The sequence below is a fragment of the Tiliqua scincoides genome, chromosome 14 (genome assembly GCF_035046505.1).
Source record: "Tiliqua scincoides isolate rTilSci1 chromosome 14, rTilSci1.hap2, whole genome shotgun sequence".
NCBI lineage: Eukaryota > Metazoa > Chordata > Lepidosauria > Squamata > Scincidae > Tiliqua > Tiliqua scincoides.
The window spans coordinates 12,816,513-12,833,227 of NC_089834.1; the positions used below are offsets into that span (position 1 = coordinate 12,816,513).

The window sequence follows — 16,715 nt, forward strand, 5'->3', positions numbered from 1 at the left end:
ATGCGCGCGGCCCCCCCGGCCATGGAGGAGGATCTGTTCCAGCTCAGGCAGCTGCCGTGAGTCGCCCGGGAGGGGCTGGGGGGCTGGGGTGGGAGAAGCCACGGGTTGCAGCCCCTTCCCTGCAAGGAGTGCCCCCTTTCTGGGAAGCCTCTGGAGACAGCCTGCCCCCCCCCCCAAGCTGGCACCCTTGCTCCCTTGCATCCTTGTGCATGGCTTTTGCACCACCATTTTTTTTGGGGGGGGGGGGTTAAAAGAGATTGCAGGAGGACCCCCCCGCACCCAACCTGTGCATTGCACGGGGGGGCCTCTGGAAAGAATTTTAACATCCCCCCCCCACCGGGGAATCTGGCTTTTTTCTTGCAAATCTGCAAGAAAAATCCTCCAGGTTAGGGGGCGGAGAGAAAGAGGGTGTTGGGAACTCTGGGGGGGGGGTGGAGAATGTGCATCTCTGCGGGGGGGGGAGGCTCCTTCTTTGAATGCAGCTGGCAGTAACACCCACACAATTGCAGGGCTGGGTCTTTGCAGGCCTGCAGCCGCTTCCCTGCCTGGCTCTGGGGGGAAATCCCCTCTGCCCTCCTGGGGGCTGGAAGGTTTTTTCCTCCTCAGCCTGCAGCCCACCTTCAAGTGCTGTCCTAATGAGCTTGATTAGGGGCAGGGAGGCCAGGGAGGGTCGGTTTTGCATCCCCAGGCACTCCTGGAAGCCCTCCCGGGAATGGAGACTTTTGCAAAGCTCAGACCATTACAGCTGCAGTCCTCAGCTTGGGAGTAAGGCTGCAATCCTAGCCATGCTTTCCTGAGAGTAAGCTCCATTGATTATAATGGGACTCATTTCTGAGTAAGCAGGCATCGGATTGGGATCTAAGGGCCCAATCCCATCCAACTTTCCAACACTGGTGCAGCCACAGTGCAACCCCAAGATAAGGGACTAAATGTTTCCATACCTTGAGGAGGCCTCTGTGACTGCCTCACCCCCCACAGGATGCAGTGCATGCCCCCTTAGCACTGGAAATTGGATAGGGCTGGGCCCTAAGTCCTTTGCAAGCAGCCAACATGCACAGGAATGGAGGGCAAGTTCTGTGCCCTAACTTTCTTGCCTGGCATCAGTGGGGCTTACTTCTGAGTAAAGACAACTAAGGCCAAGCTTGCAATGGGCCACTGTCTTCTGCTTCCTTCATTCCAGCATTTTTAAAAAGCCTTCTACTCCTAAAGAAGGTTTGCTCACCTCTTAATATTTGGTTAAAATGCAGAATGTCCCCTGAGGTTCCAGGGCAACTTGGGTAGAACCTTAAGTTCAAGGTGGCCATTGCAGGACCAGCAGCCCCCAGAACAGAGATCTGTGGCATCAATATCTGTTTATCAGCACAGAGCACAATGGGGGAATCCACAGATGACAGAGGTAGTCCCCAGGAGCACCAGTGCTGAGTGCCCAGAATCCAACCATTGGGTGCATCTCTTGTGCCTCTTTTCCCAGCAGCCCCCCAAAAGTTCACCCAGTATTGAGCTGGGTGGATCTGTCCCAGATTCACAGCTCACTTTATGGCAGCTCTTTTTGCATCAAGCTCTTCAGGATGGGACCAGCCATGTTCGTTTTTCATGCGTCTGCCCTCTTTACATATGAAGTGGGGAGCTGGGGGGGTGCGTGTCAAATTTTAACTAGGGAGATACATGGATGAGCTGCCTCCCTCATCCATTCTGGGATGTGGAGTTCCCACCGGTGAAGACGTGTCACTAAAAACAGCAGCTAGTCTGGCAAAAGAGTCAGTCCATTTCTTGCATAACGGAACGCAAAGCTGAGGGAGCGCATGTGTACACACGTAAAATATGAATGGGCATTCCTCGTGATCATACACAAAACACACACACACACACTCTACGCTGTTCTCCCATTCAGGTTCAGAGCCTTGGATTTGTTGGCCGGGCATATTTCTCTTTTTTTTTGGAAATGTGACAACTCTCTGAGCAATGCATCATGGAGTTGATGCAGTGTTGAACTGCATGCGTGGACAATTCTCCATATCAAGCCAGCCAGCAAGGAAAAACACAGTCAACTCTCACAGGGCCTGCAGTGAAAAAGTCCATAAATATTCTGGTGTTGGTCTTTGAGTTTTAATTGGGTTTGCAGGTGGAGCTGGCATTGCTGAATGAGGAGGGGGAGATAGAGATAGAGATAGAGATAGAGATAGAGAGAGAGAGAGAGAGAGAGAGAGAGAGAGAGAGAGAGACTTTGGTCCAATCCTATGGTCTGCTAGCCAGCCATAAAAAAAGCACCACAAAGCACTTTTCAGCAACTTTAGAGTAAGCAGCAGAAAAAGTCACCAGGGCCATTTGAACTTTGTCTCTCCACCCTTAGCCAGGGAATATCTCATTGCAAGGAACTTTGTCCATGGCTGGTCTTATCAAGTCATTGCTCTGGGCCTTAGGAGGACTGTGTGACTGCCCCACCCCCACAGGATGCAGTGCATGCCCCATTAGCATGGCTGCACTGGCACTGGAAATTGGATAAGAAGCTTTTTCTTTGCCTAAAAACTCCAGCTGTATATTATTTAAAAAAAAAAAAATCTTGAATCCAGCGCATGGGTTGCACCAGTACTCACTTGTGAGTGTGTAGCATGTGATTTTTGCCTTTTTGCTTCAGGTGCAAAAATGCCTAAAATTGCCTTGGGTACCATTTCTGCTCCCTCAGCATTTTACACTCAGTTAGTGGCTTCATGGCCTCTTGCACAAAGCAACAGAGGATTTGCCTAGTGTCTTTTGCCTTTAAAAACTGAAATTTAGAGTCAAAGTCATGCTGGGCTTGTTCTGAAGGACATGAGCATACCAGTGGAGATGCTGTGACATGAGCATCAGCTGTGTTTTTTTTTCCCCCTGGCACTCTGGAAGGAATTAAGAATCGTTTCCACATTGCTAGGGTGGTCAAGTTCCGTCGCACGGGGGAAAGTTCCCGGTCAGAAGAGGATGCCATATCAGGGGAACACGAGGTCCAAATTGAGGGTGTCCAGGCGCAGCTAGAGACTGTGGAGTCGGAAGATGGAGGGACGGTGCCAAGGGAGTTTGCCAATCCAACAGACGGTGAGTGGAGGAGTGTCACATCCATCTTTTGGGAGTGGAGCAAAATGTTCATTTACCTTTGGGAAAAACATTTTAAATGGATGGCACTGAATGTGAGAGACTCAGACTTAGTAAACATATTATGGGCCCTAGTGTGTTGCTGTGAGATACTGGAAGCTGGATCAGTTGTGCCCTGGGCCCGATCCAGCAGGGGTCTCCTTATGTTCTTATATTAGACAAGACTTCATTTCACTGCAAATTCACAGTAGTTCTTATCTTCTCTCATACCAACTCTGCTAGTCTCCCAGAATGACAGGGCAGAACACTGATCTTGGCACTTGGGTGGGTTTGTATGGGAGAAGCATTTCTTGAGACCACTCGGTCCCAGGCGGTTGAAAGCACTTGATGTTGGCATTGGGAGGCCTTCCAACCTCTGGGACTTCCAGCCATCTACAGATTCAGTTTCATAGCTGCTTTGGCTGGGAGTCCAACAACCTCATTGTGGTAGCTCTCGCCCAATGGCACATTTTGGGCCTCTTATTTTTGGCCTTGATTCTCCCAGCAGACTTCTGGCTTTCATGAATATCTAGGATTGCCTGGGAGCAAAGGAAACACTTTTTCAGAATACGGCAGAAGAGTTCTGCCTTCAGTGATAAACAGACCGATGCCCTCAATCGACATACGGTATCTGATTCTCTTCCAGATACTTTTATGGTGGAAGACGCGGTGGAAGCCATCGGTTTTGGCAAATTCCAGTGGAAGCTCTCCATTCTGACGGGCTTAGCATGGGCAAGTAGAACAAACCCACCAGCGCATTGGGGCTGGTTGAGTGACTGGAAGCAAGGCTGGTTCTAGACCAGGGACTGGGAGTGGGTGGACCCCCGGCTGTGTCGGCTACATGTTCTTCCAGCACCCCCCCCCCAGCTAAACAATAAGAGTTCAGGAGATAAGTCTTGCCAACATTACTCCCCGACTGATGCTCACAGTGACACCCAGTCCCTTCTCTCCTCTCCTCTCTAGATGGCTGACGCCATGGAAATGATGATTCTCAGCATTTTGGCTCCGCAGCTGCACTGTGAGTGGCGATTACCCACCTGGCAGGTTGCATTGCTCACTTCGGTAGGAACAGAACCGAAAACAGCTCCTCTCTTCTGTCTGGTTTTCATGCGGTGCTGTGGGTTGAGCCTGGAGTCAAAGGAAGCCCTTCTCTCCAGCAAGGTGGCCGATGTGGGGACAGGCATGTGTGTGCAGGAGATTCTCTCCAGAAAATTCTGCTGTTAGGGTAGACACCTGACACACAGACCCTCACAGTGTTTCCCTTTCCCCACCAGCCCCTGAAGCCTGGCCCCTGAACTTCTGAATCCAGCTACATCAGCCATCGGGCGCCCTGACTTGTCATCCAGCCCTTGCTCAGCACTCAACTTTGAGATTCTGCTGAGCTGTGACTGAAACAGGGTTTCCCCCTTCACAGTGTCTTCTGGATGGTTCTCTTGGCAAACTTGCTTCTGATCTTCCATTTATGCTTCCTTCTAGGTGGTTTTTGTGGGCATGATGTCCAGTTCGACCCTCTGGGGAAATATTTCAGACCAGTATGGCCGAAAAACAGTAAGTCCCTTGCAAATGTTTGCCTGCTGAATGCCATGACCTCATGACCCCAGGAGCCAGAATAGTTCCCTGTGGCCAGGGAGTGGGGCAGGTAGAGGAGACACAGGGTCCTGCCTCTGCCCTCTTTTCTTCCTGCCCTCTTTTCCTGCAAACTTCATGCTTTGAGTTGGCAACTAAAGGGGGGAACATGATGGAAGTTGTTTAAAATGATGCCTGATATGGGAAGAGAAGGGACCTGGGGAGTTTGTCCTTTTCTCTCCAAATTCTGGACCAGAAGATTCAGGAGGGACAAAAGAAAGCCTTTCTTGGTATGAGGCAGAATTAATCTGTGGAACTTCTTGCTGCATGATGTGCTGATGAGCTCTGGCTGAGAAGCTTGAAAAGGGAGTCAGGCAAATTCATGAAGGAGGAGAGGTCTAGAAATGGTCACGATGTCTAAGAATGAAACCTCCAAGTTCAGTGGCAATTTGCCCTAAATACTGGTTTCAGGGGAGTGATATTAGGGGCGGCCCACTGCCTTCTGCTTGGGGACTTCTTAGGGACATCTGGCTGAAAACTAGATGCTGGAGTCCATGACTCAGTTTTGCTAATTGGCAGGGAGAAAAGATCAATGTGGGCCACAGCTAGATTCTTGTCTGTTCTCTTTCTTTTGACCTTTCGACTTGTGTTGCAGGAACATTTATAGATTTGGTGCTGGGGCTGTGAGCTGGAGACAGGCTGGAGGGCTCTGGGTAGAGGTGTCTGAAAATGGTGTTACTTATTTTACTCAGGAGTAAGCCCATTCTGTTCAGTAAGACTTGGGCTGTAATTCTGTCTTACCAAAAACAAACACTTCTGGTGCTGGGTGATTTGAGGGCGTCCTGGGCTTTTGGAATAAAGGGAAAATTGTTGTGCAGTACCCAGTTCTCTTCTCCCACCCCATATTTGCATTCCTTTGTTCTATGCAGGGGTTAAAAATCAGCGTATTGTGGACCTTATACTATGGGATCCTTAGTGGTTTTGCGCCAGTTTACAGCTGGATTCTAGTGCTGAGGGGACTTGTGGGGTTCGGCATTGGGGGAGTCCCCCAGTCGTAAGTATAGATTCCTGTTCTCTTTTGTAATGTTTTCATGGGGAAAAAAATGACCTTCCAACCCCCATGGGGGTGCTTGAAAACAGTGGCGTAGCTAGAGGGGGTGCGAAGCGCGAAACTTTGCAGGGAGCCTCACCACTGCATGTTGTGTGTTTTTATTCCAAGTTCTCATTCCAAGTTCTCATTTTTATTAATTTTAAACACTTTGAGACCCCAAACCTAACCACACTTACCTGGGAGTAAGCCCCATTGACTTTAATGGAACTTGCTTCTAAGTAGAAATGTATAGGATTCGTCTGTCGGTGTAACTGTTGCACAAGCACTCAGTTCCCCCCTCCCATTTAGTAGGCTTATTAAACATTGATGCTCTGTCGACACAGCTGGGCAATTCTAAAGCGATCTGAGCCTGCCCCAGATCGATGGCTAATGGGCTTCCTTCAAAGGCATCATGATCCGCTCCTGGTCAGTTCTTCCCCCCAAAGGCCCAGAACGATGGAGCCAAGCTTTCAGTACTCTGAGGCTGTGATGGATTCCCTTGGCCACAATCCTTGGGGGATACCCTCCAGCCTGCATTTTGGATTCCAAGAGACCCGCCATCAAAGACCGCGCAGACCTCCGTCTGACTTATTGTTCCGTAGCAACTGGGAACTTACAGTGGCAAGCCTATGGGTGCTTACTCAGTTGCATTGTGTTCAGTGGTGCTTACACCTCGGTAAGTGTGTGCACAGGATCGTGGCCTCGGAAGTGGCTCTGATTTAAACCGGTTTGTGCTGCGAGTGTGAAACTGACATTCTCTTGCAACTTCCGTTTAGCTTGTCCCCTTAACTTCCTTTATTCTCTCCAGGGTAACACTGTATGCAGAATTTCTCCCCATGAAATCCAGAGCGCGATGCATTTTGCTGATCCAGGTATGTGGGAACTCCTGGGTGGGAGTTGGGACAGCAGGGACTGGCATGACCTACAGGGCCTGGGGACTCCAGGTGTATTCGAGGATGTCCACTCTGAGAGGTCACCAGCTCTGATTCCTGAATACCTCATTCCCTGGAGCCATGATGGCTGCTTTAGCTGTCAGTGCTGTTGGGAGTTGACACAGAAATGGCCATTGGGTTTAGCTCCAGTGACCTGGACGTGCTCCTTCGGTGGGTTGGTGGATGTCAGGTTTTCCTTGTAAGCTGGTCAGGTCTGGCCCATCCATGAAGCCGACTGCAACAGTTGCCTCAGGTTGCACCGCTGCTCCCCCCACTGCCAGAACTGGAAAAGGAAGGAAGGGTGGAGTGAAAGAGGAAGTGGGGATCATCTGACGCTCTAGCCCATCACTCTTCTATCCATCCCACTTCCCCACGGCTCCATCCTCCGTCCTGGCAGCGGGAGGATGGCACATCTCCAGGTAAGGTGGGCAGCATTTGGCACACCTCATCAGGTGCCTGATGGTCTTATACTGGCCCATGACTCATCACTCTATGGGGTAAGGAATCCATCCAGCTCCCCAGAGTCAGTCCAGCTCTGAAAGTTCAGCTTGGTGATCTCTGTCCCATAAGTACAGGCTTCCTCTTAGCAAGACGTTGGAGTCAAGAACAGAGTTGGTTTTACTGGCTACAACCCCGGCGTAATGATCCTGTTCTTCTTTCAAGCAACTCCCTCTTCTCCTTCTCCCTGGGCAGGTCTTCTGGGCGCTTGGCACAGTCTTTGAGGTCCTCCTGGCAGTGCTTGTGATGCCCACCCTGGGCTGGCGTTGGCTGCTCATCCTGTCAGCCCTCCCCCTTCTCCTGTTTGCCATCCTGTGTTTCGTAGGTATTTCTCCTGCCTCCCCAAACACTTATGGTCTTTGCTGGAAAGGCAACTGCTTCAGGCCAGTTCTGTCTGCTGCATTTCATAGCAAATGCAAAATTTAAATGCATGAGTCCCGTGGGTTTCATTCAATGCTATTACAAAATGAACACTATTATTATTATTAATTATTAACAGTATTTATATACCGCTTTTCAACTAAAAGTTCACAAAGCGGTTTACAGAGAAAAATCAAATAACTAAATGGCTCCCTTTCCCCAAAGGGGCTCACAATCTTAAAAGATGCAAATGAATACCAGCAGACAGCCACTAGAACAGACACTGCTGGGGTGAGGTGGGCCAGTTACTCTCCCCCTGCTAAAAAAAGAGGAGCACCCACTTGAAAAAATGCCTCTTACCCAATTAGCAGGGGTTACTCACTATAGGATTCCTACTCACTATATAGTAGAGCTCTGTGTAGAGATCGGTATTTCCATTCATTTTATTCAGAACTCGTTCAAAACCCATCAGCGGTGGGTTGCTGTTTGCTCCCCTCCACATCAGCTGTTCTCACACATGTCTGTGGAACTCCTTGCCACAGGATGTGGTGATGGCGCCTGGCCTAGATGCCTTTGAAATGGGATTGGACAATTTTATGGCAGAAAACTCCATCACAGGTTACAAACCATGATAGGCACATGCAACTTCCTGGTTCTAGAAGTAGGCTACCTCAGAATGCCAGGTGCAATGGAGGGCACCAGGACGCATGTCTCTTGTTGCCTTGTGTGCTCCTTTGTCACGCCTTTGGCCTGATCCAGTGGGGCCCTTCTGATGTCAGGCCTTTCCTGTTGATTTCAATGGCGCAAGATGGTGCCGTTGAAGTGACAGGGCAGCCTCAGCAAGACAGAGAGTTGTCTGAAAACGTCTGTCGATGGGAGGGAAAGGGCAGAAATCACAGCCAAACTGGAGCCACTGGGACTTCTGTCGAAAGCCGAGGGGAACGTGGTTATGGGAAGAGCGCAGCCAGATGAAATCATACGAAACAAATGTAATATTAATGAACGACTCCCCAATGAAATGAAGTTCCAAATTGTGGCGAGGAAGTGAATGCAATTAGAAACCCCTGCTAATTGGGTAAGAGGCACTTTTTCAAGTGGGTGCTCCTCTTTTATTTAGCAGGGGGAGAGTAACTGGCCTACCTCACCCCAGCAGTGTCTGTTTTAGTGGCTGTCTGCTGGTATTCCTTTGCATCTTTTTAGATTGTGAGCCCTTTTGGGACAGGGAGCCATTTAGTTATTTGATTCTTCTCTGTAAACCGCTTTGTGAACATTTAGTTGAAAAGCGGTATATAAATACTGTTATTATTATTATTATTATTAATGCAAAGGAAAGGATTCTGGCGTCTCTGCAGTCTGGCTGCTCTTCCTTGAGTTCTTTCCCCCCTTTTGATGCCTGGACCATCTCTTGAATTGCCCCCCTGGGCCCCCCCCTGCCCCCCTGCCCCCTCCAGTGGCTTCCAGAAAGCGCGAGGTACGACGTCTTATCGGGGAACCAAGAAAAGGCCATCGCCACTTTGAAGCGAATAGCCACGGACAACGGCGCTCCGATGCCCCTGGGGAAGCTGATCGTCTCCAGGCAGGTGAGTGCCGAGAAGGTGGCAGAGGTATTCCCCCGTCCGTCCCCCTGCCACAGATGTGGAGCCGAGGATTCCTTAAGTCAAGATGCTGTCACCACGCAATAAATGGCTTGTGGGTGGAGCACACTTCTTGCCTGTTTACGCCCCCCCCCCATACACACACGGGTGGGTTTGGGGCAATAGCCACTGTTCAGGTTGTCGGTTTCCCCACAGGAAGACCGAGGGAAAGTGAGGGACCTCTTCACACCCCAGTTCAGATGGACAACACTCCTCCTTTGGTTCATATGGTAAGAGGAAGGCCCAAAGGACTCTCTTCTTTCATCCTTCGCCAAACCGACCCCCCCGTGGATTCAATTATCTGCAGATTTCAGCGTCCGCAGGGGGTATCTGCAGATTAGGGGAGTGTGGATCAGGTGTTTGTGGGTCCTTTCCCATCACGGCTGCTGAGACAGGCTCTTGGGAAGTCTGTGTGGGTTCCCTTGCCTCTCGGAGATGGTTCCTCCCCCTTTCTTCCCCACAGGTTCTCCAATGCCTTTTCTTACTACGGATTAGTTCTGCTAACAACTGAGCTCTTCCAGGCAGGAGACCTCTGCAGCAGTGAGTACAGGCTCCTCTCCAGATACACCCCTTCTTCCAGTGACTCTGCTGTAGGCACTGACGGTGGCCAGCTGTCCCTCTCTGTTGGGGGGGGGGGATGACGACCAGACTTCCTTGCCCTTGTTGTGCAAGAGATTACACAGCAGTGGAGGAGAAATTATGCAAGATAATCTGGTTGCCTTTTGTCCCAACTCAGTGGAATTGAGTCAAACCCAAATAAACTCATCTCTGCTGCTCCTTGTTCTCTTCCTTCTTGGATTCAAAAAGAGGAGAGGCATGGAGAGGGAGAGGAAGTGTGGTGGGGGCACCAGGGAATGGGCGGCCTTCATGCTGTCCAGTGTCGCTGTGATTCAGGTGGTCATCATCCAGGACAGCTGGACTGGCAGGCCAGGCCAAGAGGGTGCAAGAAGGCCTGGTTGGGGGGAGAGCCTGGGTGTCGTATACTTCGTCACACTCCCAGGGTTTTGGGGTGCTCAGAGTTGTTGGTTCTGAACCCTATAGCCCTCAAAGATCCCTGTTCGATAGTACTGCCACCACCCTGTAAGAGCCAGTGTCTCAGTCCAGGGATACTGAGACCCTCTAGGCTTAACTATATCCCTTGTAGGCACTGAGCACTTTCTTTACTTAAAGTCTCAGTCCTCAAACTACTAGTCCACAAGTTACAAAAAGCAGCAAGTTACAAAAGGCAGCAAATGCTAGAGGCATAAAAACTTCTAGGAAACATATCAGCATTAAAATAATAAAGCTAACTGGCTGTCTCTATTATTCTCTAACTCTCACCTGGGTCAGCTTCTTTTGGAGATCTTTAGCCCAGTTACCTATGAGACCACATGGTCCTGGTGGGGCAGGATGTGCACCCACCTACTATCTCACCAAGAGACAAAGACCAAAAGACCCTGTCCTCTGGAAGTGGGGCTGGAAGCTCGCCCTCTCAGCTCTTCCCTCCCCCCTGGAGATCTGCAGCTGCATTCCATCCTTGATGGGCGTCTTTCTGGCTGCCTAGGTTCTACACAATCACCTTCCATTGAGTTGTAAATTCCTAGCAGCAAGGACTGCAAGCCACTTCTGTGTTACTGTTTTAGCTTGGTTCAGGCTTTACATGTTACTAGGCCTAAACTGTATATATTCATGACACCGGGAAGCGTCAGACCTTCCTCTGTCCTCCTTTCCCCCCATCTAAGTATCCAGCAGAAGGAAAACAGTGAAGGCCAAATGCAGCCTGGCTTGCGAGTACCTCACTGAAAAGGACTACATCGACCTGCTGTGGACCACCCTGTCCGAGTTCCCAGGTGGGTCACCAGAGAGAGGTGGGCCAGCCTGGCAGCAGAGGCTCCCCAAGGGCAGTCTCCTTCGGAGGCCGCAGGGCTGGCGTTGGAGCAGGCCGGTCTGCGCTGGCAGCTCGGCAGCAGAACAGAAGCACCGTCTTCCTCTTCCAGGAGTTCTGGTCACCTTGTGGATCATCGACTGGGTCGGGCGCAAGAAGACAATGGCCCTCTCCTTCCTCGTCTTCGCCTTCTGCAGCCTCCTCCTCTTTCTTTGTGTTGGAAGGTGAGCCGCGCTGGCCCGGTGCATGGAGACCCCCACCATCTCGCGGAAACTTTGGGCGCACCCCCGCTGCCCAATCCTGGGGTGATTCACAGCCCCCCTGTACTGAACATCCCTAAGAGGGGGCAGCACCCCTTGCCATGCGGTTTGGATTTTGACAGCTCTTTTCCGTCTCATGAGACTCAACCTAACTGAGCTTCCTCCCTTCTGCTGGCTGCAGTTTAATGGCACCAGCGAGAGTAGGAATGTGCTTATAACATCTCAGGGCGCACACCTGCCCAGGTGCCACTCCTCGCCTGCCCCCATTGCTTATTGCTGAAACCTTTGCTCCATCTTCCAGATAGGGGATATTCAGTTCTTCTGCAAGTCACAGTTTCCCACAGATCTGAAAGCCAGGACAGTTGGTGCTTCAGGACCTGTGGCAAGGGGAGCATCCCATATACCATTGGGGTGTGGGGTGGGTGGAGGATTCCCTGGGGACCCGACTGTGGGGCTTTTTCCCATGGCCCCCAGTGACCTGGGGCTGGCATTGCCCACCCAAGAGGATTGCCAGCTCTGACTGAAGCTAGTCCTGGAGATCTTTTCCCCCAACTGGTTATCATTCTGGAAATTCCTGATGGTCCTGTTCAGGTCTTCCAGACTACCTTCAGTGATCACCTGCAGATGGGTGCAGATTCCTAAGGACTCCACACCAGCTCTGGGGGGGTGTGTGTGAGGGGGTTGCCTACTCACCCCCTCCACCAAAACATGTATCCACTGGCAGACCAAAACAACTAAGGCTCTGGGCAAACCGTGGCATCTTGCCAACCAAGGATGTTGTCTTCTCCTCCTCCAGAAAAGTCCTGACTGTGCTACTGTTCATTGCGAGGGCCTTCATTTCGGGAGGCTTTCAGGCGGCTTACGTCTACACCCCTGAGGTAGGGAAAGCGGCTTTTCTCCAAAGCAGGGGTCTCTAAACTTTTCGGCCAAAGGGCCGCATCAAATATCTGGCATGGTGTCGAGGGCCGGGAAAAAAAAATTAAATATACAATTTAAATAAATACATTAGAGATGGAACTTAGATGAATGACTGAAATGAATGAATGGACTCAAATGTACAGGATTTATCCAAGCACCAAGAAATAAAGCACACACAATTAAATGGAGCCCCATTCCCCCACCCCACAAGCACAACTCTGGTTGTGATTGGTCAACTGGGCCAGAGGCTCTCAGGGGATCAGAGGCTGGCTGCGGGATGGATAGAGGCACTCCGTGGGCCGCATCTGGCCCCCGGGCCGGGGTTTAGCGACTCCAGCTCTAAAGCAAGGTGCTGTGAGGGCTCCAGAAGAAAACTGCTGGGAGTCCCAAGCCAAGGCTCTGAGAGCAGATGTCTATGAGCATGAATGTGCTCCATTTTCCCTTCAGGTTTATCCGACAGCCACCCGCGCCCTTGGCCTTGGGACTTGCAGCGGGGTTGCGAGAGTCGGTGCGCTCATCACGCCATTCATTGCACAGGTAAAAATCTCTCCAGCCTGTTTACTCGGGTGCCGCAAATTCGTGGGATGAAGATGTGGGAAGTGGGCAAATGTCGTTGTCTAAGTGGACAGAAATGGCCTATGTACGAATTAGTGATGGACGAGCACCTCGGCGGAGTTCAAGCTGGTGAATCCCGGTGAATGTGAAATGCTCCCCTTCATGCAATGCAAGCATCATGACCCTGAAACGTCTTCCCTGGGTGCGATTCTTACCCCTTCTGTCAGTGCTTTCCAGCACTGGCATAGCAGTGCCAATGGGACGTGTGCTGCATCCTGCAGTTGGGTGTCACTCACGGAGGCCTCCTCAAAGTAAGGGGGTGTTTGTTCCCTTACCTCAGAGCTGCATTGCACTGGAAAGCACTGACATAAGGGGTCAGGACTGCGCCCCAAGTCTCTGATTAAAATCTGAGTCAGAGGAACTTAAATGCTCCTTCTGCCCTTGACTCCTGCTTACCCACTCATGTGCTGCCAAGGCCCATCTCAACCCTGTTACATTTCTTGCTGCTCTGGCAACAGGAGAGGAATCTCTCCTCCCACTCCCTTTTCTAACAAGCTGCTAGGGCTGAGTGTTCAGATCCAAGGAGCACTGGGACATGAGGTTTTACCAGTGCTACTGACCCGAGTAAGTTTCCCAATACTCCTTCTGACTGGAATAACCACCAGAGCAAATTTACAAAGGTAAATGCAAGGAAGGGGGCTTGATCAGGTGGGGCGTGAAACCAAGTCACACCACCCTAGGCACAATCTGGGCACAATCCTAACTCCCTATGTCAGTGCTTTTCAGCACTGACATCAGGGCAATGCAGCTCTGAGGTAAGGAACAAACATTCCCTTACTTTGAGGAGGCCTCTGTGAGTGACACCCAACTGCAGGATGCAGCACATGGCCCGTTGGCACTGCTATGCCAGTGCTGGAAAGCACTGACATTAGGGGTTAGGATTGCGCCCTCTGCTATCTTTATATAGCGGACCCCACCACCACACGGGATAAACGCTAAAGAAGAAGAAGAAGACTCTGCTATCTTTGTGTGCAGTCTCTACGACCCTGTCCATGCTTGCACGTTGGCATGCAGGACTACCTGTTCTCAGAGAGAACAGACAGTATAACAGACCCCTCTTCCTCCTTTCCTCTCCCAGGTGATGCTGGAGTCCTCGGTCTACCTGACGCTGATCGTTTACAGTGGGTGTTGCCTTCTGGCTGCGGTGGCGTCCTGCTTGCTGCCCATTGAGACGAAAGGCCGGGGCTTGCAAGAGTCCACGCACAGGGAATGGGGGCAGGAGATGTTCGGACGTGGAGTTCCCCGGTCACACTCTGGGTCTCAGGGGTGACCAGGCCCACCTGCCTGACGACAAGGGAATCCGGGTTTGTTTCTTAAGAACTGAAGAGAAGCAGAACATCTCGTCACTGCCCCCAAAGCAAGAATGCTTGATCTGTGTCTTGGACTTTGCTCGCACCCTTCACCACCCCCCTGTGCAGGGAAAGGAATCTGATCCGAAAAGCGTGTGTGTGTATGTGTGTGTACATGGCATGCGGGTACGTGTTGAGGAGGGAAATGACACAGCTGGGGGGAGTTTCCCCAAACAGTCTACTCTGTCTTTGTGGTCGACAACCGAGCTTCATTTCCCAAGTCGCTCCAGGCCAGGCAAGCAGCTCAGTTAATACTGTGGTCCTGAAGCCGGCCAACACTCTCCACACCAAAACATCAGTGGCTGTGTAGGGAAGCACTTGTTCCTTGCCTGGCACTCACAGTCAGCCGTGAGTACTCGGGACTTCCTCACGTCCTTCAGTTCTTTGCTTCTAGGCCACCATCAGCATCCACGAACCGGAGCGAGTCTGCTGGTGTTTGCTTCCTGAGGTGTCACTGAGCACTCCGGAGGGTGTTTGCGGCATCGCTCGGCTCAAGGAGATTGTCCACCTGGAAAAGGTGCAAACCAAGTGGACAGGAGGGTGTGAGCAACTTCTGCAGGAGGAAAGGCTGAAGCATTTGAAGGGTTTGGGTTTAGAAGACTGCAGAGGGACACAATGGAGGTTTATAAACTGGTCCGTGGTGAAAGTGGAGAGAGAGAGAGAGAGAGAGAGAGAGAGCGAGAGGAGAACTGGAGGCAATCCAGGTAGCCTGAAGGGTGTTACACCTAAGAGGAACAAAAGGAAGCTGTTTGGCATGCGGTGCATGATTCCTGATGTTAGCCATTGGCTTAGGTGCTCTGTAGGGGTTTAGACAAGTCCATGTCGAAGAGGTCTTACCAGGGCACGTGGCCACAGTGCCTAAATGGGCCTCCATGGTTGGGGCACCAAATGCCACACGTCAGGAATGAGCAGGACCACAGCAAGGGAGAGGGCCACAGGGGTGCTTCTCCCCTCCATGTGAGCTTCCTGGGTATCTGGCTGGCCACTGGGGGAAGGAGGAGATGGGCCCCCTTTGGCCTGATCCAGCAGGCCTGGTCCGACCTCTTGTTCTCCCAAAAAGCTTTTTGTTCGTCCCTTGGGGACAGAGTTGTGTTTCTCCTGGTGTCTGTGAAGTCAGCAAGAATGACTATTGCCGTCCTGGTGTTGTGTGGGTGCGGGCATACGAAGAATGAGCTCCCCCCTTGCGCACATGTGGAGCTATGTGCTGGAGTCCACTGCATGGGCACCTCTCCTTTTGTCCTGTTTCTCAGTCATTCCCGCGGCTGCATTTCCAGTTGCAGGAAATGGCCAGCAGGTACGTCCACCAGCTTTCTGATTGGGAAGGCCTTGGGCCTGGATTTATGACCCTTCCATGGATTTGAACCATAGGAGTCGGTCCCGACCTGCAGGAAATGAATGGATTGGTCCAACGGCTTGGATGTATATTGATTGCTGGTTGAAATGCCTTGGGAAAGGGCTTCAGCACTTTGGATGAGACTGCCTTGAAAGAGAAGCAGGATTGGTAGGGGGAATAAAAGTTAATTCCACCCAGCATCTCGTTTCCAACAGCCAAATGCTTATGGGAAGCCCATGAGTGGGGCATGAAAGCAACAGCCCTCTGTGCATATTGGAGTCATATGTGGAGGTTCCACTTAACGAGCCTGTCTAATAGTCCGTGCTAGACCCTCAGCCTCTGTGGATGTGCCACTGCTCATTGCATGTGAAATGAGAGATTGCAGGGGAAATCATTGGAATCCCAGCTGAATTGCCAAGTCTTAGGTGGACTTTTAAGGCGGGATCCACAGAAGACCGGCTGTGTTTGTTCACCTGTGATAAGTGCGTCGTATGCTGATGTTTCTAAGGTAATTGTTTACATGCCAGAAGACTAGGAACATGGAAATGTTCTGCAGGGCCTTTCAGTATTTAAGGAATGTGCTAGACAAGGCCAGTCTGATGGTGCAATCAACCACGGTGGCTTCTTGGGGATTGGGAGATATATTTAGGGTGAAGAGGCAAATCAACCGAGAGAGCCAATGCTTTGTTACAGCCCTCGGCTGGCACGTGTGCAATGCCAGCCATGCGCGATCTGAGAAGTGCGACATCTCTTGGATATGGTGGTGCAGCTTTTGGAGGGCCTGTCCTAGTTGTGGGCCTGGTATTTTGTGGCAAGCTCTGTTGGATGTACAGCCAAGAATTGTAGTTTGAACCAAGCCTTTGCCACTCAGCCTTTTTGGGATATCTCTGAACACCTGATTGAAAGCTAAACTGCATGTTCCTCCTTCTACACTTCCAGCCTGGGGGACAGGAATACAGGCACGACCAGTCATTTCACCAAAGCATAGCGTCCTGTGTGTGTGCTATTGAGCTTGTACAGTTTGATATTATGATTTGTATAGCTGCAAGGGTGAGAAGTTGCTTGCTGGAATATAAGCTAAGTCCAGCTGGAGACTGACAGTCCTTTTGAACGAGGGTGGAAGGGGCCTGAGGGAGCTGAGATGTCACTTCCCACCCTTCTCAATGCAAGTATTTTTCTTGCATTGGCTCA

At 51.1% G+C, this 16,715-nt stretch overlaps 1 protein-coding gene across 1 annotated transcript; it reads left to right on the forward strand.

The window, feature by feature from the left end:
* The first annotated feature begins 21 nt into the window (after window positions 1–21).
* Window positions 22–14,112, forward strand: SVOP (SV2 related protein). Its single transcript, XM_066609990.1, has 16 exons — window positions 22–56; window positions 2,909–3,069; window positions 3,752–3,837; window positions 4,069–4,167; window positions 4,582–4,653; window positions 5,601–5,725; window positions 6,570–6,633; window positions 7,387–7,512; window positions 9,003–9,131; window positions 9,342–9,415; window positions 9,649–9,725; window positions 10,907–11,014; window positions 11,162–11,273; window positions 12,106–12,187; window positions 12,675–12,764; window positions 13,921–14,112. The coding sequence occupies exons 1-16, from the start codon at window positions 22–24 to the stop codon at window positions 14,110–14,112; spliced, it is 1,632 nt and encodes a 543-aa protein (XP_066466087.1).
* The last annotated feature ends 2,603 nt before the right edge of the window (window positions 14,113–16,715 follow it).

Coding starts and splice junctions, on each gene's coding strand:
- SVOP (XM_066609990.1), top strand. CDS start 22: ATGGAGGAGGATCTGTTCCAGCTCAGGCAGCTGCC. Junction 57..2,908: donor TTCCAGCTCAGGCAGCTGCC/GTGAGTCGCCCG, acceptor CCACATTGCTAG/GGTGGTCAAGTTCCGTCGCA. Junction 11,274..12,105: donor CTCTTTCTTTGTGTTGGAAG/GTGAGCCGCGCT, acceptor CTCCTCCTCCAG/AAAAGTCCTGACTGTGCTAC.